The sequence below is a fragment of the Melitaea cinxia genome, chromosome 18, assembly GCF_905220565.1.
Source record: "Melitaea cinxia chromosome 18, ilMelCinx1.1, whole genome shotgun sequence".
NCBI classification, from domain to species: Eukaryota; Metazoa; Arthropoda; class Insecta; order Lepidoptera; family Nymphalidae; genus Melitaea; species Melitaea cinxia.
This window is the reverse complement of record NC_059411.1, coordinates 5,246,188-5,272,159: the sequence shown is the minus strand read 5'-3', so window position 1 is coordinate 5,272,159 and position 25,972 is coordinate 5,246,188. Positions and strand designations below refer to the sequence as shown.

At 32.1% G+C, this 25,972-nt stretch overlaps 1 protein-coding gene across 1 annotated transcript in view; it reads right to left on the bottom strand.

Annotated features, from left to right (window-relative positions):
• LOC123662556 (F-box only protein 11) overlaps nucleotides 1-17,892 on the bottom strand; it is a 34,844-nt gene extending 16,952 nt beyond the window's left edge. Inside the window, exons 1-4 of the mRNA XM_045597399.1 lie at nucleotides 17,460-17,892; nucleotides 4,404-4,644; nucleotides 2,945-3,112; nucleotides 633-837 (exon numbers count right to left, since the gene is read on the bottom strand). Of these exons, the coding sequence (XP_045453355.1) occupies nucleotides 633-837; nucleotides 2,945-3,112; nucleotides 4,404-4,644; nucleotides 17,460-17,556 (711 nt within the window). The 5' untranslated portion in view covers nucleotides 17,557-17,892. The remainder of the gene's footprint in view (nucleotides 1-632; nucleotides 838-2,944; nucleotides 3,113-4,403; nucleotides 4,645-17,459) is intronic.
• Between the last annotated feature and the right edge of the window lie 8,080 nt (nucleotides 17,893-25,972).

Sequence of the window (25,972 nt, the reverse complement as noted above, 5' to 3'; positions counted from 1 at the left end):
TTTTATAAGCTTCTATTGTAAAGTTCACTTTTATGAGTTAGCTTAGTATAAATTGTTGGTGTCGAAATATTTGTACTGGCTTTACGGATGTTTGTTGTGGTATTGTTTCCTGATACAGGAGAAAATCCTTATGCGGGTTGTAGTGAAAGTCGTTAATTATTGTAGCGTTTTAATCTACTGACGTCTTTGCTTACTATCTACGTTCGTGTTCTTATTTACTTCGATGGGGACTGAAATAATTAAAATTGTCTAATTTTTATAAAAATTTTAGTTGTTAGAAATACCAATCCGAAACTGGTGGTGGTAAATATGAACTGATATATCTTAAAACAATCAATGGTCCAGGAGCCTGTGACGGATTTTCATGACCAAATCCCTTCCAATCGAAACTTCGTAAAATACTTAAGGGATTTTATATTATGAATATTCGCGACCGTCAGCTGCGGCTCCGTTAGAGAAGAAATAATTGACCGATATTTTACCTGGTTCCTGAACCATAAATTCATATTTTACACAACTATTAGTTAGTAGATAATTTACAGAATTTATCATTATTGTCAAAACGACAACAATTTACTAAATTAAATGTTTAACATAATTATGTAAAATAACCATCTTAAGGTCATACTAACCCTGATAGTGTTAAAATATTTAATACGCGAGTCCTTTTTGGGGCGATAGTTGGGCCGCACGTGTATACCGTAGTAGAGCTGCCTGAAGCTTTCCTTCCACGGGTTGTCTGCCTCACACTCATCAACGGCTACAAACTCGAACTGGCAGGGCGCGGGATGCATAAGCGGTGTATCGTATTCGAACACCGATTGATATAGACTTTTCCTGTAGTAAAAATTTATGTATTAAAATAACACTGTTTAAATTGAATGAATAAGATGTTAAATTATTTGTTGTTCTTGTCTTACCAATATAGTTTTTCTTATTATTATTATAATTTTATATTTAAGTAACGAAAATATTTTTGAAATGATATTTAAAAAAAAAATGTTTACTATTCGCTAATGTGTGGGTAACACAAAAATAAAATCGTACAAACGAAGATATAATTTACCATTTAATAGAACACATCTGTAAGTAGAGCTCTGGGATCTTAGAACATAAATCCTTTTTACTCCTAAAGTTCTTTTATAAACTTTGTAAACTGTAACCACGGAAGATTTATATTCTTTAGCAAAATAGATATTGGACCATCAACCTGCCGATGTAATGCCCTTATGTTTACATTTATTATGCATATGACCAACTTTTTATTTGAATTTTCTACTAAGATCTGTTATAATTATTTGATGGAGTACCTACCAGTGCTAGATATTAAGAAACTATGTGATGTCTACATTTATTTAAGTATAGTCATAATGGTGATCAATTAATTTTAATTGTAAATGGGTATTACTTTTCACAGGGAAACGCGCCAAAGGGAGGACACCAGCAAGATGGTCTGATGTCATCAAGAATACAGTGGGAGGCAGCTGCAGTGCAACACATGCTGCTTACGATCGCCTTCAATGGAGACATATAATGCGTGGTCGCGATCCTCATCATTGAGGGAGCGAGGAAAAAGAAGCTTTTCAAAGAACTATTTTCTTTCAATAAACTTTGGGACGTACGTTTATTCAAAAAATAAATATATTATATATCTACTAAACGACTAGCTGTGCCCCGCAGTTTCGTCCGCGTTAATTTGAAGAAAAAACGTACAAAAATATTATATAGGCTTCCTAGATCATTTGACTATCCAACACATAAATAAATTTTCAATTCAAATCACTAGTTCCTGAGAATAATGCGTTCAAATAACCAACAACCAAACCCTTCAGCTCTATAATATTCATAAAGATATACAGAGGAATAAACAATATAGTCTACATAGTCTTGCCCTAAATATTGTTAAGAAGAAAAAAACATTTTTTTCTATTGCACGTAACATTTTTTACTATTACAGTGTGTTAGTTTAATACGTTAAAAACCATTAAAAAGATATAAAGTCCTTTAAGCGTTGAGTTGTTGAGCGTTGAATTTTCAACACTTTTTTTACATTTATTGTACTCATGAATGTGAAGTATTACTGCACGTCTACAGTAAATTATAATGGTAATATGTATAGTTTTGGCATTCATTCAATTACATACAAGTTATGCAGAGAAGTAGAAAATGCCACTAACAATACACCTATAGAATGCTAATTTTTAAAAAAGTATCCATAAGATATATGTATATAATACATACACAAATTTATATTTTATCTCACTTAGCAATATTAATAAAGACTCGCCTTAACAATAATGTTTACTGTAAATTCATTTTAGCCTGATTGACAGCTTAAATCTGTTCTCCTAATAAATTCAACATTGTCTGTTATTTGCATACTTAACAATAATATTGTGTACAAATATTGAACATATATAATTACCATTAGAACTTTTTATTTATATTTATAGTTCCTACGAGTGATAACTAATAACTTATTTAATCTAACTTGGTAACTATTTAATGCATTTAAAATATTAGTGCTGATATTTAGAATTACAAAACATTTTCCTACATTTATGAAAAGAGAATGGTCTTGATCCCTTTTATGAACTTCTATGAACCTATTTTGAAAACCTTTTTATTTTTAATGAAAGACATCAGGAGGATACCCTATAAATTAAACTAAACCTTCTAAACTTCTCTAACTAACTTGAACAACTGCAGTGCAACACATGCTGCTTACGATCGCCTTCAATGGAGACATATAATGCGTGGTCGCGATCCTCATCATTGAGGGAGCGAGGAAGAAGAGGAATTACTTTTCAAAGAACTATTTTCTTTCAAATAAACTTTGGGACGTACGTTTCTAAACCTTCTAAACTTCTCTAACTAACTCGAACAACACATTCAAATCATTTTTTATACTTCATGTCACCTCAGCTCAAATAACATTACTCACCAGAGCTCGGTGTCGTTCGCGATAGTGTTGAAACGCTTGCAGACTTGCGCGACGCGGCACAGGTCGCGCTCTGTGAGGTGAGATAGAATGCAGAGGAGCACCTCGTCGGGCAGCTCGTACTGCAGGTACTGGGACACGTTGCACACGTCCACGCCCTGCGACAGGGACCTGCCGCAAATGAGACTTGTAATGTATATTTAATATACTACAAAAGCTTGTAAATGTCTGGATTTTCCTCCTGAAATAACTTTATAAATTATTCGAGTTTATAAAGATATACAAATAACTTTGTACACATTATCAATCGGATTATTTACTATAATAATCTAATTGTGGGATACTTAAATATAAATGCAACAAAACACATTAAAGGGTTTGAAGTTAATGTTTTGTCTCTATTAAATCTTAATATAAATTAAAAAATTTGATTCCTTGTTATTATATATTTGTATGAGATGATAAAAACCAATTCAGTTATGAATTTAGTATATAAGTGGGCAAAGTTAAAATAGATTTGGTGATAATTAACTTATGCAAATATGTCAGATTAGATGTTAAAATATATTTTAATTTAGTTCAGAGTTATGATTATATGTATTCCACTGAGACAAGAATGAAAGACTGCTACATAACTTTCTAATTGTACAGATAATTTCAATAATGAAACCTTAATGGTTATCCTAGTAGCAGTGAAAATACTTGTTTCTGAGTGAAAGTAAACATGAATAACTTGCGGTATTTACGAATGACATATTGATTAATTTGTATTTGAAAACAGCTTTAATACATAAACAGTAATGTACCATCGTTATTGAGAAGTTTAGTATTAGAATACTACTTTTGCAGTGATAAGCTAGGTGGTGTGATCAAAGGCAAAATTTGAACAGTTGTATTAACAAAAAAAAGAAAAAAAATTGCAATGAAAATGCAATAAATTGTAAATTTAAGAATAATAGAAAAAAATCAATTGTAACAGATTGAATAATTACAGGCAATATTTATCTTGGAAGAGTTGTTTGCTTCATAGTGATCACTAAACTCTATAGCTACTGAACCCCTTTTTATAATTCTTTCATTACTACTGTTATCACTAATGTCTATCACAAAATAGGAAATAAAATATCACAGTTCAAATTCGAAAACAAGCTATAATAATGAATATCGACAAAATTAATGAGCATAAACAATGTGTTAGCATAGCGGTCACAAAACTGGCTGTTGTGCTTAGAGTCACGGGTTCGATCAATCATAACAAATATTTGGAAAAGTCATGCAGATGTTAGTAGTGGTCTGGGTGTTTGAATACACAATCGTATTTTGTGTTTCCAGACACAGGTGAAAATCCTACTGTGGACCATTGGGTACGAAGTGTTCTATTTATGGTCTAAAATCCCACTGCAAATTAGTGCACTAATTTGCGATGGGATGTCGTACCATTATATAGACACTAAACACTTACGTCCTGGGTCTCTTCCTAGCAGGTAACGAGCAGGTACCAGAAGGCCCCGGCTCGTGGTAGGCGGGCGGTGATTTCCGTCTCAGGTCGTATGGACTATGATGACCGGCAGTGGTGGCCGCCGCCGCGGCCGGTACGGGCGGGGAGCCACCACCACCGCTGCCACTCGGACCCGCGCACGCTGTCGCAGCCATCGCGCTGCCTGTCACGTTGTTAGGACACGGCACTGATTCACATGGCTCACCTGGAAATTATGAATTTATATATAATTCACACGTGTTAGCTTATTTTATACAACCGCTCTGGTGTTGTGGTGCGTGTAGGTGCGTAAACACCGGCGGTTTTGTGGGCTGTTTGTTGCCGGTTTGAATGCCTGTTCTTGTGGATCCCTCCACCGTGCATACACATAATTATATACACACTAGATAGCAATCTTTATTTATAGTAGGGAATATATCTGCCAACCCAAGCAGCAGCGTGGTGGATTAAGCTCCGATCTTTCTCCTACAAGGGGAAAAAGGCGTATGCAGGGTCTATTCAGTCAGTACATTTTAGCCACAGTACAAAATCGCACAGAGTGCATTGTTGACATCTTTCCTCAACAGATGGCACTAGTAACAGATTAATTGTGTTATATAATCTGTGGACAGCCGAGGAAATATTAAATTATTAAGTCTGTGGTTTGTGATTATCATTGTCAATTTAAAATTTTACTTTAACCATTTCCGTCTGTATTTCCCAGCTATTTGATGTGTTCTGTAGTGCTCATGGTGTGTTTTTATGATATTTCCCGACGACTTGGCTTTGTTATATGGAATTTGGTGGCTTTCTTATACCGTATTGACCTGTGCTCTGTTTTGGATTCCGACAACTCTGTTTTATATTTGATCCCGGCTACGTTTTATGGACTACGATTTACTGTAATGGCAATGTCAGAAAAAAAGTGCTGTGTGCCCGGTTGTGGTAAGTAGATATAATATTAGATGACTATCACTATTCGATTAGATTATATTGCATTATAGTTAACTTATTAATACGTAATCTTTACTTTCTACAACGTGTAGTACACATGTGTGTTTGATAGATTCTATCTATAAACATTGCGTTTACTCATTTTTTTTCAACAGATTTCAAAAAAAGGAGGAGTTTCTCAATTCGACCGTATATATATTTTTTTTATGTATGTTCGGGGATAACTCTGTCGTTTATGAATCGATTTTGATAATTCTTTTTTTTGTTAGAAAGGAGATATCCCTAGTTTGGTACCATGATAAGGACACCAGGATTGATGATGGGATCCCAGAGAAATCGAGGGAAACTCGAAAATCCGCATAACTTTTTACTGGGTGTACCGATTTTGATGATTTTTTAATTTAATCGAAAGCTGATGTTTATTATGTGGTCAAATTTTTGAGATCTGATTACATATTTTGGAGTAATCTTTGATAATGCATATTGACTTGACTATTTTTTGTCTACCTATGTTGTATTACTTGTCGATATAATTGAAGTCTGTTTTTCTTTGTTTGCCTGCAAACAATTATTATTTTAACTAAATAAATGTGTTGCGAGTTTGATTTGTAAATTTTTGACTTTGGCTTTATTATATACATATATTTTTTAATTAGTTGAAAACAAGTTATACAATTTTGGTCTTTATTTTTATTTTCAGGTTTGGATAGTGAAATTCTTCACAAATTTCCTAATCCCGACAAAGACATTGATCGCTTTAGGACCTGGATATATAATGTTGGAGGTGATATTTTGGCTAAAGATAATGAATATATCTTTAAGAACAGAAGAGTATGTCACTTACATTTTGAGGTTAAATATCACACCAGAAGCAAAATGCTTAGTGCTAATGCTGTCCCCACGCTCAATTTAACTAGTAAGTCAACTAATACATTTTCATAATTCACTTTAAGTACTTTGTATAAAATCTAATAAATGTAATCAATTCACCAGTGTAATCAAATAATTGTTATTGTTAAAAAATTGATGTGCCATAATTGAGGTATACTATTTAGAAACCATGAGGGTCATTTTAAAATGTTTAATTTTTGTTTACAGAATTTTCTTTTGTAAAAAAGCACCCCCTGATTGACATAACTAACCAACCTTTGAATATTCCTCTTGCTACACCTTCAACATCAGGTAAACTTTCATTTTGTAGTGATTTGGTATTAAAATAAAATAGGTGGATCTAGCTAGCTATTTTAATTTAATAATTTATTATATTAAGAAATCTCAGAAATAATTAATTTAGCTTGAATGGTTTTCCATAAAAAGTAACACAGCCATAATGCTGTAATTATTTGTTGTAGTATACCTAACACTAAAATATGAGGGGCATTTAAAAATATTATAAATTTTGTTTACAGGTCTTTCTTATGCTGAAAAACGCTCTCAGATAGACATAACTGAAACACCTCTGAATAATCCTACTGCTACTCCTACAACATCAGGTAATATTTGTTTCCATATTGTTTTCTAATGTTTACGCGAATTTTAGTCATTTAATGAAACAACTTTTTTCGGATTTTATCGCGGTTTATTATTAACTTTTGATTCCCGACGTTTCGGATACTTTACAGCAACCATGGTCAGTCCCGTGACATTAAATTTATTTCCATAGTTAATACTAGATGATGCCTGCGACTTTATCCGCATGGATTTATGCTTTTTAAAAATCCCATTGGAACTCTCATTATCCAGAACATAAAGTTGCCTATTTCAATTTCTGGGATGCAAACTACCTATATACCAAATATCATCAAAATTGGTTACTGCTTTGTCATTAAAAGCTAGCAGACAGACAGACGGACCCTGTTGTATTTATAATATTAAGTATTGATTAAAACTACTCTATTTTCTGCTTTTTATAACCACTAACTATTTTAATGGACCACCTAAACTAACAAAATTGTTCAAAAAAAGGTTATGAATATAAAACACCTAACCTAGATATATATATATCCAGCTGAGTTTTTTGTGGGCTCTTCTCAGACTTGGGCACGTTAGGAACCCTTGTAATTTTAGTTTTAAGTATACGTTATTAAATATCACCACTAAATCATCTTACGAATCCAACAATTCTGACCATCAAAAGATGTTCAACTTTGAACAAACGATTTATTTTTTTGAGGAAATCAGCAAGATGTTCCCATGAAAATTTGTTGATCCGATTCTTTAATCCTGCAGGTTAGCTGCCCACCGTTATAAACATACATTCATATTTTATAATATGTGTAGTGATGACTATATTATAATTTATAAATAACCTTTAAAAAAAATTAGCTTTGTTTAATTTACAGGTCAACTATTCCAAAAACAAGATGAGCCAATGGATGTTGATGATTTACCAGTGAAAACTGCTCAATCTGTGAAATCAAGTAAGTTTAAAAAATTTGTAGAGCTCTATTATAGATATTACCGCCAATGTATATGATTTCTATGTTTAGGTTTTGGCAAAGTATAAAATATGTAATCTACTGTTTACTATTTCATATTACATTTCCTAGGCATTTATACAAATTCTAAATTCTCCTAGAAAATGTATAAAATGTAACAATATAACTGTAGAATTACTGATGAATAAATAAAAATAAAACACAAAGACAAAACAATATTATGATCATGATCATGGTGATCATTATCATCATAAGCATCATCATTATTCTCAGTTTATTACCTGTGTTTTATTTATCTTGACAATGATGATCATTATTATGCAATCTTATTCCTGTTATATTTTTACTTAATTTTTAATTTTATTAAATTTACTTTAGGCACCATCAAGAAGCGTCCAGGGATAAACAAGCAAAAGTTGTTGAAAGAAATAAAGAAATTGCAGAAAGACAAAGACTCTTATAAACGGCAGTTAAATAAAGCAAAAAAACTAGCAACAAATTCTTCATTTCAGAATACTTTGAAAAAGTTCAAAACCTTGGCTGCTATTTTTACAATGATGCAATTTAGAGAAGTATCTAAATCTAAAATGGGACGAAGATTCACGAAAGACGAAAAGATAATAGCACTATCTTTATACAAGCTGGGACCTCGAGCTTATAGGTGGCTCATCAAAAGCGGCTTTGTCTTGCCATCTCCAGTAACTCTAAGCAGACTAGTAAGCAAGGCTGGCTTGAAGCCAGGGTTTAATGAAAATATCTTTAATCAACTGCATGAGAAAGTGAAAGGTATAAAAGGAGAAGCAAAATTATGTACCCTAATCTTCGACGAAATGGCAATCACTCCTCACTTTGATTATAATAGAAAAAAAGACAGAATAACGGGATTTGTAAACTACAAAGGAGAACCGTTAAGAAAAATTGCTGATCATGTGCTAGTATTTATGATCAGGGGCATTGTAAAAAATTACAAGCAGCCAATTTATTATGCATTTTCAGCTGGAAGCACTCCAAAAATTGTTTTGGCATGTATGATAAAAAATATAATAAAAGAACTACAAAATAAAGGATTTACTGTTTTGGCTACCGTTTGTGACCAAGGGACATCAAATACTAGCGCTATCAATTATTTAATTGAAGAAACTAAACAAACATATTTAAGAAAAAATGAGACCTTGAAACACTCGGTATTTGAAATTGAAGGGAAGTGTATCATACCCTTATATGACATCCCGCATCTATTAAAAGGATTACGAAATAATCTTATCACAAAAAATTTAAAATACATAATGGATGGTGAAGAAAAAATTGCCAAGTGGGAACATATAAAAATTTTGTATGAAAATAACCCATCTTATAAAGGATTAAAACTTATAAAAAATTTGACTGAGAACCATTGTAATAAAGACAAAATACCAAAAATGAAAGTGAAATATGCATCCCAATTGTTCAGTCAAACAGTTGGTAAAACCATGGGTTATTTAGCTGGTAAGTCTTATTGAATATATTATTGATTTTTCCAGGTCTTTCTAGTTCAAAAACTTTATAATAATTATGATTATTCTAGTTTTTATTTGTTAGATAAGTATGTCATAAACTTTTTTATTATATCAAAAATATGGACCGTTCCAGTGGGGATACGGGCTCGTTAATGTGTATTACACAAAAAATAATACAAACAAAATTAAGTGTCATGTAAAATAAGTATAATATCAAAATTCGAATCAATTTTAGTGTAATATTTTTTTCAAAAAGTCATACACATTTATATTTTTATTCAACAAACAAGTTACAGTTTCCTGTGGTGTATTTTTTATTCAAAGCTAATTTCTAATTGTGACTATGTCATTGAAGTTTTAGCAGTGTCTTGTCTGTGCTAATTTCATCCAATCCACTCAAACTCAGATTTAACCAAATTGGTATTTTTTTTTTCAGAGAATGGAAAACTACCTGAAGATGCGAAGGATACAGCCGACTTATTAATTTTTGTGGATGATTTGTTTGATTCTCTCAATGGTAGTTTTAAAAATTCAAAGTCCAGAAGTGGCAAAGAGTTGTTAAGAAGCGTAACACCGAATTCTCTGCACAAAAAAGTGTGGGCACATTCAAAGATAATATTAAAATCTATGAAATTTGTATCTGCCACTGGGTCTGCTGGTACTGTGCCATCAATAAATAACTGGTTACATACTGTAGAAAATATGGAGCTGCTACGAGATAAATTATTTGTTGATTATAAAATCAAATCTTTATGGTGTAGGCATTTGAACCAAGACGTACTTGAGAATTTTTTTGGCAGCATACGTAGTCATGGCATAAGAAATGTTTCACCTACGTGTGCTGCCTTCGAAGCTGCATTTGCCTCACTATTAATAAATAATTTAAGCAGCAATTATGCAGTAGGTTCCAATTGCGAGGAAGATTTTTGTTCTATGTTCCATACATTTGATGAATTGTTCTTCCAAAATCAAAATCAATTGTCCGAAATCAGTGAAATAGATTTGAAAGACATAAATGATGACATAATAATTGATTATAAAGTAAAGGAAAACCATCCTACTATAAAGGCTCCATTAGAGTATGTAACTGGTTATTTATTGAGAAAAAGCAGATCTATAATTAAAAATTGTACTTATTGTGAAAACAAATTATTTGATAAAAATGAAATGGAAAATAGTTATATAAGTTATAGGGAATATATTAAAAATAAAAAATATCTTTCGTACCCCACAAAGAACATGAAAATATTGTTTTCAAGTATACAGGATATAATTCACAATGTTTTAAAAAATAAAAGTCACATAAAAAACTTAAAAAATTACTGTAAAACACTGCTACATGTGTCAGTAGACACAAATTTCATAGATTGTCCACAACACAAAAAGGATTTAACTGAATTTATCTTCGATTTTTCGTGCAGATTTTTCGCGTGTAATTGGTGTAAGTCCACTAATAAATTATTATATGGGATTGGTAAAGATTTTGACAAGGAAGACATAATTCAAGCGGAAGCTAATATTTATTATAATAAAAGAAAAAAAAATAAATGATTTTTATCTCACTTATGTGTTTCAATAACATTAAACACTGTAATTGTTTTGATTATTTTCGTCAGCTTATTAAGTATTATGTATCTATATATTTGCATAGTATGTATATGAATTATTTGCTCGTGTATATAGTATAATGATTGTCATTAGCGTTACCTTATTTTTCCTCCAATAAATAAATAAATCATAGAAAAATAGAAATAAAAGAAAATTTTAAACCTATACAGGTATAGGTAGGTATACGTTGGTATGTATATACTGTAGGTACCTACAATATGTAGTATAGGTATTGGTATATATAACAGACTGTAGTTACATCTTTGCTCAATAGATGGCGTTAAGAAAAATCGAGACTGATGACTCTATACCCGTATATTCAATGTACTCTGTGGGCGTATGGCCAGCCTATGTTACAGACAATCACAATTTATTTTTTTATATTAGAAAAAACTGCAGTTTCTTACTAATTCTTCTCTACAGAATATCTAAATTCTATTTTTTTGGAATAGTCCTAAATAGTAAACAAATATGGCGTACTTCCGACCACAGACAATAGAGTAATATTGTAAGTATAGTAAAGTGACACAAAGAGCAAATGGGTGAACAATATTAATAAGCCATACACAAATATAAAATTCATTTTATGTTCAAATATTTAACGCTAACATATGCTAAAATTATTTCAAAACCTAATAATATATTGAATATTTTTGCTAAGAATTAGTAGAGGTACAGAATTACGAAAAAAAAAAAAAATGTATTAATCGAGCATCGAGCATAAAAGGCCACAAATTTATATTTCGTTTATGTAAAATGGTCGGTAAAAAAGACGTCAAACATAAAATTTACAACAAAATAGGGCCGCCTGTTTCTAGAAAAAAAAGTCAACACTATTAGTATTATTGTCACATTATTTGTATTCACTATAAATATAAAGCCTTGCGCCGGCGGCACACTCTCTATAACATGTAAACAAAAGGATTGATAACACTGTTGCTTACGTAGCTCTCATTGGGTAATCTTAAGTCTCATACTAAAGTCCCACAAAATTTTCCTGTGAACTACAATAAACTTTTATGGCAATTCTATGTGCTCTACTTTTATATTATATGGGATAGCGTTAAAAATGTTCAGAGTGAAATTGATATTCAGAAGTATTCATAATATAAAATAAAACCTTTACAATACATACTACTATAAAATATTGACATTTATAATATTTTGTCAGCATATTTTACGCTCAACATTAATAAAAAAAAAAACAATCTTTAAAACATAATAACAAATCGCTTTACGGTAACATTGTTTTATAACTTACTAACAAATTATGATTCGTGAAAATTTAAAATATAAGTAAAAAAACGGCCCATTTTATTGCTCATCTCATACTCATTCACCTCTAAAAATATTATGATCACATCCCTATTTGCCTCATAAAAAAAGATATTAAAATGACATTTTTGAAAATATTAATTATCTGTACGCTCGAAATCCGTATTTTAATAATTTTTATGTGTTTAAAATGATAAATTGATATTTGTTTTTAGTGAAATAAATAGTAAGGAGTTTTACAAGTGTCCGTAAGCTAATGTGTTGTGAAAGTGAGTGATAAATGCGGAAAAAACGTGAATTACGATTGACAGAGGTTTGTTTACCAAATAAGATTCTTCCAAAAAAACGGAATATATATATTATTTCGTGAAGTAAAAACTTAGTAGCGAAAATTTGTGCTGACAGAGGAGTATGAAATTTTGCACACTTATAGTTTATATAGAAGGAGTGTAGAATGCTAATATTTTTTAAAAATTATGCAAGACAAAATACATAAATCATGAAAAAAGATTACACACAAATTACCATGTATTTGTCCCACACATCTATATATACCATTTTATTTATTATTATAGAAGTATAGTCTTTCACAACAGAGTTCAAACTTATAATTTAAATTAATATGTTCAAATTTTGACCACTGAGCGACCGCTAGTAAAATTCTCATTTATTTAAAAGCACTTATTTACCAAATTTTAATGATATTTTTTTTTGTACTACCATGCCCATTCTTAAACAACTTACTTATTTTTCCTTACACTATCTGACATACTTTTCTAAGTCATAATATTAATAAGTTTAAATAACAGTAACAATGTCTAAAAAATCAACTTATAAAATAATCTAACTGGTCCATGGACTGTATGTATTTACATAATCTTAATTAATATATCCATGCATAGAATAAAATTAATATCAAGAGTACTGGACACAACGTTTTACATATTAATGTGTCATTCTCATATTTTAGCCAAGTACTGTATGTACAAAATAAAAAACACAAGTCAATTGTATAACTTTTAAAGCTATTTTAAGTTTAATAACAATTATTAAAGCTCTTTTTGTACATATTATTGGTATTTGAATAATGATCATTTTTATCAATTAGTTCTTAGTGTAGTTATGGCACAATTTTCAAAGATATAAGTTTTATTACTATTATTTTCATGTATACATGTATATAGATGTATACTTGTGATAACCCATTTACAAAGGAAGGCTATAGACTATTTTTTTTTTAGTTAAATTAACAATGCGTTTAAACGAAACATATGTTGTGTGACCAGAAAGAAACAAAAATTCCAAATAATGATAATCAAAAAAAAATTATAAAAAATGACTGCACATTTCAATGCAAACACTAGTATTTAATTTACATCATTACATACGCAAAAACCATATAAATTACTATTTATTTTCATGCCTTGATTGAAATAATATTTTATTTTGTTTCTGTAAACGAAAAACCAAATCTTATCAAAATTTCACGTTATTATTAATTCCTTGAATAAATTTTAAATCTTAAATTAACTTATGTATGTTATTATGTATTATTTATGTTGTTTGTTACTATTATTAAAGTATTAACTCATTTGATAGGAAATCATTTAACATACATAAATATTTATTATCCATAAATCAATTATTTACTTTTATTATATTTTGTAATAAAAATATTGTTTATAATTACATATTTAGATATCAATCAAAGTAAGTCAAAAGAAACACTAACTTTTTTTGTTTTTAAAAAAAGATTTCACTGTTCTGTAGATTAATTGTAGTTTAGTAGCAGTTTTCCATCTGAACATAGGTGAAATTTCTTACAATTAATTTCTACTTTTAGTGCCTGCTTTCATCTTATTTGAGACAAAATTTTGATTGGCTGCCAAAGACCTGACCTATTTCATTTGGTGTTCAATGGTATGATAAAAATTGATTTCTTCCAACTAATTTGTAAAGCTAAGCTTTTAAAAGCTAGCACTTTATTTTAAATATAATCTTTCTAACAAATTTTTCACAACAACAACGTGTAATCTAACGACGCATATATGAATGTTGTTGTTATTATGTTAATAACCATGCTATATAAGCTAGCTTCACACTATAATAATCACGCAATATAAGTAACTAAGCCGATAAACATAATTAAATGAATATAAGTAGACAAGACAATTTTAAAGCAGCGCCATCTATGAGATTTTTCTGTAGATATGAAATGTAAAGAAGAAATGGGTAAAAGGTATAATTGTAGGTATTTTTGGTGCTGTATAGGGTTCACACAGACGACGTCGCGGGCAGCAGCTAGTAAATAATAAAATTGTAACCAGCCCATGTCCGAACATGTCACATGTTTAAGGAAATCAAATTATTGGGGACTTTATGAGAGCAATAGAAGCTAAAAACATTATTTTAAGGGTTAGATTAAGAACCGTCAAATGATTTAAGCTCAAAATTTGACCAATTATCAGCATTATAAGTATATCCTTATTTTGTTATAGAACAAAAAACCTTAACCTATCTAACTTCAAAAGTAGACCGTTTATCGACATGATTTCGTTACAAAAAAAAATAGCCCTAAACTTCAAAATGGAGGCCCTAATCTAGGCTAGCCATTTTAAGATTTTATTTAAATTGTTTGTTATAACACACAAATATTGATGTTTTTAAGAGTTGTGATATTAGGGGTCTAACTTGAATAACGTGCAAGACATGTGTCTATATGTGTATAGGCAGAACAGTCAAAAACAGAGTTAACATAAAAAAATGCACTGGCTTGCTAATACCATGCTACATACCATGCCAAACTATTCCTTCCCTTGTTTCCTTTAAATATAAATTAAAGAAACACTTGCTTTCACTAGCTAATAATGTGTAATCATCTGTATAGATTATGTATATACGTAAATATTATAGTGAATATATATATGTATATGTTTATGTATATGTATAAGTATATTTGTATTTTGGTATGTATCTTTATATGTATTTGATAGTATGTAGTAAGTTACAATTTTAATATATCTAAATTTAATTCTTTTTGTTTGGTGTTTTTTGTTTTTCTTCTTAATAAATACTTCTTGCACTGTTTTCCTCGCTATATGAAACACTTACTCATTACCATGGGTTGACTGGAAGATATATAATACCACGGTAAATAACAAACAAAACACAGTTAAGACACGAGATCTAAATCATGTTTATCTATTATTTATTGCCTTGATTTTATGTACAGCTACATGACATGCTACATCAAATTACTTTTTTATACAAGTAATAGTAGTGTAATATTTTGTATGCAAAAATCCTAACCTACCGATCTTACTTTCTAACAAATTCCTTAATTTTACAATGTATTCAAACTAACCTATATTCAAAACTAAACAGCTGTTTACCAAAGCATCACCATGTTTATACCGATATTGTATAAAACTGTTTCAATCTATTTCAATTTTTCCTATTATGAATAAATGCAATGTGAATGTAAGTGTAGAGAATTAAAGTTTTATAATTTCAACCACAAATGTTACTTTCCTTTGTCTTCTCTATTCTAAGTGACATTGGTCAATCCATTCATACAATTTTGGCACTATTGTAATTTATTGACGCAAATAGGTAAATGGCGTTAAGTTATATGATCCTATGCATTTAGCTCTTGAGTGCAATAAATATTTATAAAATTGTTTTTTTTTTTAGTAAACAAAGATCATGTTGTGAAGAAAGGTGTTTGCCATGGTCTGGATGTTTGTGCAGTCCTTGCGAGTCTCCCCACCGTGCCTCGGAGAGCACGTTAAATCATGCTCATGCCCGGTTGCTATCATGTACACCCGACAGCAACCGTTACTCATAATACGGAATATATCCGCCAACCCGCATTGGAGCAGCGTGGTGGATTAAGCTCTGATCCTTCTCCTACGTGGGTAAAGAGGCCTATGCCCAGTACAGGATATTACAGGCTGAAGCGTCAAACAAGGAACTGTCTTTTTAAGGTCTTATTGCATTCAGTTACGGATCCCAAGGAATCTTACCAGGCGAGCACCTGGAGACCACCCAGACGACCACTCTACGAGTTTCCCACATTAGCGGCATATTATTATTAGTTCCCCGTATTAGCCTTGCAATGCCCCATTGTTTTGATTTCTAATTTTATTAATTGTAACATTATTTCGATCACTCTTTATTTACACTTTGAGTAGAGTAGTCGTTAGTTATAAGATAATTATTGTATTAATATAATATTAATAAATAATTCATAATTATTTAGTTTTTTTTCAACCTCCTGATTGATGGAGACGTAGTGTGCTTTATTTCTATTTCTTGTTGTTGTTTTATATGAATTTAGACAAATAAATATATCAAACAGCTATTTGTAGTTAATAAACAACTTTAACAAAGGATTCTTACTACCTACTAATTCTTACTACCCACATAAATTTAAATTATTAAATAGATTAGGTAGAAACTGTTAGCGTGCATATATGATGATTTAAACAATAACATATATGTGAACTGTGATTACATTTTCATAACAATGGTCACTGTAATATTCAGATGTGTTTAAAAAAATAATAATTCAGGTTGATTACCTACTCACTACTATTTATTGATTTATATTAAAATAATATTTTATTATTATTTCTTTGTAATGGTAAAAAATTTACAATGCAGATAAAATGGCTTTAAAATTAATAACTACCGATTTTATTTTATTTTTGTTCTATGGTAAAGTATTTTGTAACATTTGATGAACCAACCGCCATTTGTTTACAAAAAAAATCGTTACATAGAAACAATCTAACAAGCACAATTTTCATTAGGAAAGTTTACATACACGATGAAAAGTTTTAAATTGTTTGTACAATCAATGAGTATCAAATAAAGAGTATCCGTTTCCGAACAGCTGTTTCGTCATGCTGTACGAAATTCGTCTTCATCTACCAAATCAATACTCATATTGCGCAAAATGTCACTGAAATGCGCTATACAATAATATCGATGAGTAAGTAATGAAAATTTGTAAAGAATATGTATACCGTCATATCAACGTCGAGCATAATAATGATAAACGATATATAATTTGTATACGACTTTATGAGATCTTGAACGCATTAATTACTGAAATCATAAGTTCAAACGATTTTAACAATGTTATTCATTAGTAAAGTCGCAGTTAATATAATACCATTCATTAATAACGTTGCACATAAACGAAAATGTCGATAATGAGCCATTTGTAATACTTCGAGCGAAATCAAACGACCCGGATAACTTACTTGACTGTGTTCGGGAAGGCAACGGTATTCGATGTCCACCTTTTCTTCGCGATCTACGAACGTAAGAACGCGAAGAGGAAAACGAGGCACTAGGCATTATTTCTTTTGCTTCTTATTTTCACTAAAATCCAGTCTAAACAAAGGAGACACCCGCACCAACACTGTCGGCCATTTTCTGTTTAGAATAGATTGGGGAACCGAAACAGGAAATCAAAATTATACGACATCAGTCACGGTTAGATAAGAAATTAATTGCTTCACAGATATTTCACTAATCACTGATATTAAATATACTAACTGTTAACTTATAAAAACATCATTAACAAATTACATTAAAAATTAACACTACCCTAAAGAAAAGGGCGACTCTGTAAGAAAAATATGGCGGATCTCAGATTAACATGGCGCGGGCGATACTAACGCCACCTAAAATAAAAATAAAAACAGATCTTTTTAGCAATGCGTTCAAATAAAAAACAAAGTAAACTAGCTAGTTCCAATGTTATATTTTTAAAATATTCAATAAAAAAATGTGCGGTATTTTGCTCATAAAAATTTAATACATTTAAAAATAGGCTAAGGTTTACCAATGTTTAAATGTTAAGTGAATATGGAAGCTATTGATATAAACGAATGTAAGTTATTCTTATACCAAAGATGAAATGTGCGGGGATCGAACACGCAACTGCCAGCACAACCAAAGCACAACAGCCACAAACCAGTATTGTGACCGTTACGTCAACGCGTCGTCATATTAATGGTCTTCAGAAGCGTGAAAAATTGGTATTTTTCGAGAATTTTTTGAGGGTACAAAATAATCTAATCATTTTCAAATTTTAATATAATTTTATTAAAGCATTCAAATTTGGGAAGAATTTTTTCTGGGATCAAAAACAAAATGGCGGCGTTAATAAGGATCTTCGGACGCCTGTTTTCCGTGACATCGAAAAGCGCTGCAGTTGTCACTCTTTTGCTGTTGATCTGAAAAATATTTAACAAGTGCCATTCGTTCACTGAAATATTAAGGGGAAAAGATATACCCAAAAAATGATGAAAAAGTGCAAAATTGAAAATTTGGGAGCCTTTTTACTCACGTAGTTCAAATTTTCGAACATTTTTTTCATTCATTTCATCTTTCAAAAATATTGCTGAGACGAATCTCCCAAATTTTCGTCCAAATCGGTCGAAAACATTTTGAGCTACAACACGAGCAGTTTTTGAAAATGTAGTTTCGAGATAATTGCGTTTAAAGTTTTAACACGTGGAAAGTAATAATTTTAGTGATTTACCAATTAATCAGCGATTCCATACGCGTTCAGCAGACCTTCTTCTTCCTCGAAAAGTTGATCACCAGCTGTTTTGTCCGCGCGATACAAACTTCTTTCGTCCCAAAAAGACTCAGCCTGTTTTGCCATAGAACACACGCCTCATCAGAGGTTTCAGGTTTCAGCGAAAACTCTGCAGTTGGAGCCAACGACTATATCCAGCGCATTCATTCTCATCGCAACCCCAAGATCGTAGAGAAGCCATCATTGAATAGTCAAGCAGTCATGTGGGCTGAAATTTCAAGAATTTTTAAGCCAGAATGCAAATGTTTTGGAGCCAATCGCCAGATCGTCGAGTTGAAGCTTTCATTGGCATTTTGGGTATAGCCTCCCAAGCACTTTTTTACAAATCATCTCTGGACAAATCTTATTTATTTATTTATGTAAGCATATTAACAATATACATATTTTTAAATTGATATAAACACATTAAGTATACAGTAAGGTCCTTAATCTAATATATAAAATTATCGTATCGCGGTGTTTGTAGTTAAACTCCTCCGAAACGGCTTGACCGATTCTCATGAAATTTTGTGTGCATATTGGGTAAGTCTGACAATCGAAGAACATCTATTTTTCATCCCCCTAAATGTTAAGGGTAGTCCACCCCTAAATTTTTCTATTCAATTTATAGATAAATTATTAATTTTTTATTTTATTATGATTTGGCATTAAAAATACATACCCTAAATTGTTACCCTTCTACCATAAACCCTTATTTTTTAATAGCAATCGCAATACAACGTTTGCCAGGTCAGCAAGTACATATATAAACAAAGAGCAACACGGAGGGGAGTAGCCATGTACAGGCGTTCCCCTCTGTCAAGGTATAAGGCCAAATGGCCATATGCATACAATAAAACTAGTTGCAGCCGCACTGATCACTAGACTAAATCTAGTTGCGCCGTTAGATCAACGTCCTTCAAAAAATGTCTGATCGAACTGTCCTACCTCAGAATACTACAGTCAAATACCTAGGGATGCACTTTGACAAGAGGCTTACCTGGAAGGATTACATAAAGGCCAAAAGATATCAGGCAAACTTTAGGCTACAAAACCTGTATTGGCTAATTGGAAGACAGTCCTCACTCAGTTTAGGAAACAAACTGTTGATCTATAAATGTATTATAAAACCAGTATGGATGTATGGAAATGAACTATGGGGATCGGCCAGCAACTCCAATATTGAGATTCTTCAACGGTTTCAAAATAAAGCCTTAAAAAATTTAAGTAATGTTCCCTGGTTTACGCAAAATAAAGAAATACACAGATACTTGGAAATACCCACAATCTAGGAGAAGATTGATATTTTGTGAAAAGCGTACAAATATAAATTAGACCGGCACGAAAACCAACTGGCTAGAACTCTAATGGATACTGATAATAGTATATTTCGACTTAAGAGATCAAGACTAGCTTCCTTTTGAAGTTAAATTAATGAGGGATAACACATCGTAGGATGTGCTGATTCCGAAAAGTCCAAAAAAAAAAGTTCAACAGATTTAATTAAAGCTAAGGGGCTGATTGTAAATAGGTGGAAGGTTAACAAAAAATCTGTGCTCTTAAAAAGGATCTAATAAAAATGGCGTCGCAAGTGACATGGACACATGGACACGGGATTTGATAAATAAATTACTAACAGAAAACGAAAAACATGCGTGCTTGTGGGATCCATACAGTGAAACTTATAAAAACAAACTCCTTAGAGATAATGCATATGTAGACATCACAGATTAAGTATTAGTTACTACGTAAGTAGACATTGAAAATGATAAATGTAATTTAATTTTCCACTCCTGTTAAAAAGCACGGAATTTATAGCAAATGTAAGCCAGCCTTATCATCGCAAATCGCGGATCGCAATCGTAGTCGGTTGGAAGTTCCATTGAGTGTCGTGCGGGGTTTGAACAAAAATTTTACCCTCTTGTTTCGCATTTGTTATTATTATTTGTACTTTTGAAGGTGTGAAGGACGTTTTGAATAACGATAGCGCCTGGGGCCGTGAAAATAACGATAGCGCCTGGGGCCGTAAACATAATGATAGCGCTATTTATAACGATAGCGCCTGGGGCCGTGAAAATAACGATAGCGCTATTTATAACGATGCGCTATTTATAACGATGCGCTATTTATAAAGATGCGCTATTTATAACGATAGCGCTATTTATAACGATGCGCTATTTATAACGATGTCTATTTATAACGATGCGCTATTTATAACGATGCGCTATTTATAACGATGCGCTATTTATAACGATGCGCTATTTATAACGATAGCGCTATTTATAACGATGCGCTATTTATAACGATGCGCTATTTATAACGATGCGCTATTTATAACGATGCGCTATTTATAACGATGCGCTATTTATAACGATGCGCTATATATAACGATAGCGCTATTTATAACGATACGCTATTTATAACGATGTCTATTTATAACGATGCGCTATTTATAACGATGCGCTATTTATAACGATAGCGCTACTTATAACGATGCGCTATTTATAACGATGCGCTATTTATAACGGTAGCGCTATTTATAACGATGCGCTATTTATAACGATGCGTTATTTATAAAGATGCGTTATTTATAACGATAGTGCTATTTATAATGATGCGCTATTTATAACGATGCGCTATTTATAACGATAGCACTATTTATAATTTATTTATAACTTGTTCCTGGATTACCCAGAGCGGATCGCCCGCGAGAAGCGTGGCCGCCGTCCACGACACTGTACGGGCCTTGTTACTGCGAGTGGTGAGAACTTCGGTGAACACGAAGGCACCGTACAGTGCTATGCTGCGCACTATGCTGACGTAGAGATGCCGACACGGCGAGTCCTATCCGCCTACGTTGGGCAGGAGTCTGCCCAGCGCGGCGGCGGCTTTCTCGAGCCTCGGAGCGAGCTGTGTAAATTGCGGACCTATAATGAATTGTGGAAAATAATACTAATTACTTGATAACAATTGTAGATAATTTATTCAAGCCTCAAACCAATTCTATAATCCCTTGAATCTAGATTCTCACTTATTATTAGCTTTAAGTTTCAAACCATTTTTATATAGCCGATTTTGACGTCATCTAGGAAAATTTCTACGTTAGGTATGTTGCCTAAAAGTGAACACATAATTCTTTGGAAAATGGCTGGACTCGATGCTAAACCATAACTAATCTATTGTACTTGAATAATCCCCTATGTGTGCTTGTAACTGTATACTCCTTCGATTCATCGACCTCTATTTGATTATACGCCTAGGTCGTATTTTAGATAGGTCAATTTTTGAAAAATAAGCCGACCCGCTTAATCTAACTAAAACATCTTCAATTCTGGGTAAAGGAAAGCGATCGATAGGATCGAAATGTGACCAAATGGTAACCATCGGCTTTCGATTAAATTAAAAATTATCAAAATCGGTACACCCAGTAAAAAGTTTTGCGGATTTTCGAGTTTCCCTCGATTCATCTTGGATCCCATCATCAGATCCTAGTTTCCTTATCATGGTACTACACCAGGGATATCTCCTTTCTAACAAAAAAAGAATTATCAAAATCAGTTCATAAACGACGAAGTAATTCCCGAACATACATAAAAATAATACATATACGGTCGAATTGTGTAACCTCGTCCTTTTTTTGAATTCGGTTAACAATAAAAAAATAATATCTCACTTTCATTGTTTATTCACATCAATTTCAGTAATAACTATAATATTTCTCCCATACGTCGATAAATAAGTTTCACTACAATAAATAATTTTTATAAGCTGGACATGATCGTACAAACTCAATTAGTTTTTTGTCGTCCATTTTCGATTTCGATAAATGCAGTTACTTCCCTATCGATCGGTCACTTGGGTAGAGAAAGATCATAAAATATTTACTTTAGTGGTTCCGGTTGAAGATATTGTTACGAACACACAAAGAAACTAGCGCCATCTAGCGGCAACCATTGAAACCACACAAAGACAGACCGTATGAAACTCTCTACTCAATACTAGATGGCATTAGAGGAATTACTGTGGAACAATATAGAAGTATAGTCTCGAAAACCGGGTACATGCGCGAACTTTCCAGAATGGTCCGGGCCTCGTCTCGGCCGATATAAATAGCCGCAGGGAGGCGAGCGAGGGCAGTTCAGTTTGAGCGATCTTCGAGACGACTTCAAAGTGAAAACTAGCGATCAAGAGTGGTACCAGTGAAACCTACGACATTGGCTACGACTTAGGACATCGTTAGTGCTTATTGTTTGAACCTAGTGCTTTGTGTTGTACGTAGTGCTAGTGAATAAAGTCTTGAAAAGAGTCAGCAGGTTTTTCTCTCCAAATCCTTCGAACCCTAACACGTAACAACTGGTGTCGGAAGTGAGATTTGGAGATGCCATTGACTCCGAGAGAAGACTTCAAGGACTTCAAGGGCGTCAGGACAAGGGCATAACGAGCTGCGGAGGCCACACCTACTGGGGACCAAGCTCCGCCTACCGTGGACCAAGCCCCGCCCACGGACCCCGCCTATTATGCCCCGCCCACTGACCACGCCCCCTGGCCCCACCTACTCGTACTCAGGCCCCGCCCACTCAGGCTCAGGCCCCACCTACTCAGGCTCAGGCCCCGCCCACTTTGTCTCACACCCCGCCCACTGGATCCGCCCACCTTACAACGCCCACCAGCGACACCATAGCTTCTACAGACTCTCGAGTGGCTCTTCAATTAGGAAGTTTAATTAAATTAATTGAGCTGCAAAGGGCTGAAATTCGTGCTTTGCAAGAATCACAAGAGATCAAAGCAATATTTTAAGAAATTAAAAAATTTCAGGACCTTTACATCATTTTCCCAAATGGGAATATCCTCATACAGAGAAGTTTAGCCAATAGAAATCTGTACTTGACAATATAATTCAAGAAAAAGGAAACAATTATATTTACAATTCCATTCGTAAATGCCACAAACATTTCGAGGAGTACTTCAAATCATCAAGCAGACGATTGACGAGGAATACTGTCCCTACATTGAAATTAAGTAAGTATAATAACTTGTGAGAGACATATGAGTTGATTTGGTTGATTTTATTTGCAATCTTTGTATTAAGGTGATTGTAAACAGTTGGTGCCTGGGATTAAACCGTTTATTAAATGGAAAATTTTCAAATTTTGATAGGAATGACCATGTTAAAAAACAAGCATCTGATTATTATACTAAAAGACGAAAATAAACAACAGTTTTATAAATTCTATAGGGTACTGGTGTTTTATTTTTAAACCCTCCATTTTCTGTTAATATTTGGTAAAATAGAATTAATTTGTGTTAATTAAGAACTTTATGCTATGATTTTTTTTTTTAACTATCATTGATATATATGTATTTGTGTATGTATCTGTATGTGTATGTATATGTATATGTATGTATGTGTATATGTATATGTATATATCTGAATGTATGTATATGTAAGTAAGTATTATGTATATGTAAGTAAATATATTTGGTGTACATGTACGTTTGTGACTATAACATGTTCATATGTATGTTACATAACATTTTTGCGCCCCATCCCACACTTCTTATTTAGTCCCCAAAGGTTGCCTGGAAGAGATCGCTGTATTAGCAATAAGGCCGCCTGTTGCAGCTGATGCAAATTTTATTTTTATATTTCATTTGTTATGCTGTTAAAACCTTGTATTAGTGTGCGAAAGTGTAAATAAATAAATAAAAATAATTTGAAATCAAAATTTTAATACGTAACACAAAAAAATATTAAATATTCTTAATGTACATATTTGTTACTTTTTGATGAAAATTAATGATAAATAGATATAAAATACTTTTCACACTATTTCCACCAATTTATTAATACAAACTGTTTATATTAATAAATAAGTGGAAAAAGTGAAAAGTACATACAGTTATACTAGCTGACCTGGCGAACTTCGTATCACCTTATTTTTTTCTGAAATATAATAATAACATAATATATCAAAATAAAATATAGCCTATCTTTTAAGTTGGATCAAACTGCACACGGTGTGCAAATTTGACTAAAATCGATTAAGTAGTTTAGGAGTCCATTGAGGACAAACATTGTGACACGAGATTTATATATATTAAGATTATTTGACTAATAATCATTCTGGTAAAAAAAAAGAAATAAACAGCGCCATCTGTAGTATTATTATAGAAATAAAATTGTATGTGCACGCCATCTGTTGGTGGGGGAGGTCGTGATACATCAATTTTAATTTCTGAATGGCGTATCTATACCAGTTAGTCATGGGTCGTAACGTCTTTTATGTGTAATCGGTTATACGTAGTTTCATGGATACGCGTAACTAGTTTCGAACTGCTTATTTTTCGTAACTAGTTATTTCTGTATACAGCATCAGTACGGAACGACGACGTTGTATTACTTTTGTTTGTATTATGGTTATGAAGTAGTTATATGTTATAACTTGTAATACATACGAATGCCGTTACGTACATTAATATTGATAGATAGTAGAATAAAATTAACTTCCCTTCATACTTTATCCAGGCTTACGACATGTTATTTAAATTAATTTTTTGAGTTTCGTATAGACATAATAATCCATGCAAACGTATTTAGAAGTTCATTTGATTTTATGTACAGTTTTTAATTATTTTTCGAAATACATACATACATATAATTAAAAATACAACAAAAAACCCACACTTTTTAGTATATACTTCAACGCGAGACAATAACATTAATCGTTAATAATTAGTCACTCGTCAACTGTCTTAATACTAAATAGTAATTTACTATTAGTAAATTCGAAAATATTTAAAAAGAAACACGACCAAAATTAAAATTTCTTTAAAAAAACTGTGCGTATTAAAATAAACTTAAGCTCATAGTTAATTGCGTACAAAATCCCATAAGCATATTCGAAAACAAAGATGCATCTATAGTACTTATAGCCATCTCTTTTTATCCTACGCGTAAGCGTATCCGCGTATTGTAATGATTAGTATAACCTGTTACGTTATTAGGTAAAACGCTTATGCGCCGGTCGTTATGTCAAGTTTTTAATAAAACTGCGTACGGAAAATAATCATTACATTCGTATCGGCGAAACTACGTACATGGTTATTAGCTTCGTAACTAGTTACTGAAACCGATTACGTTAAATAACGCCCAACGCTAATACCAGTATATAAGTGTATAATCTA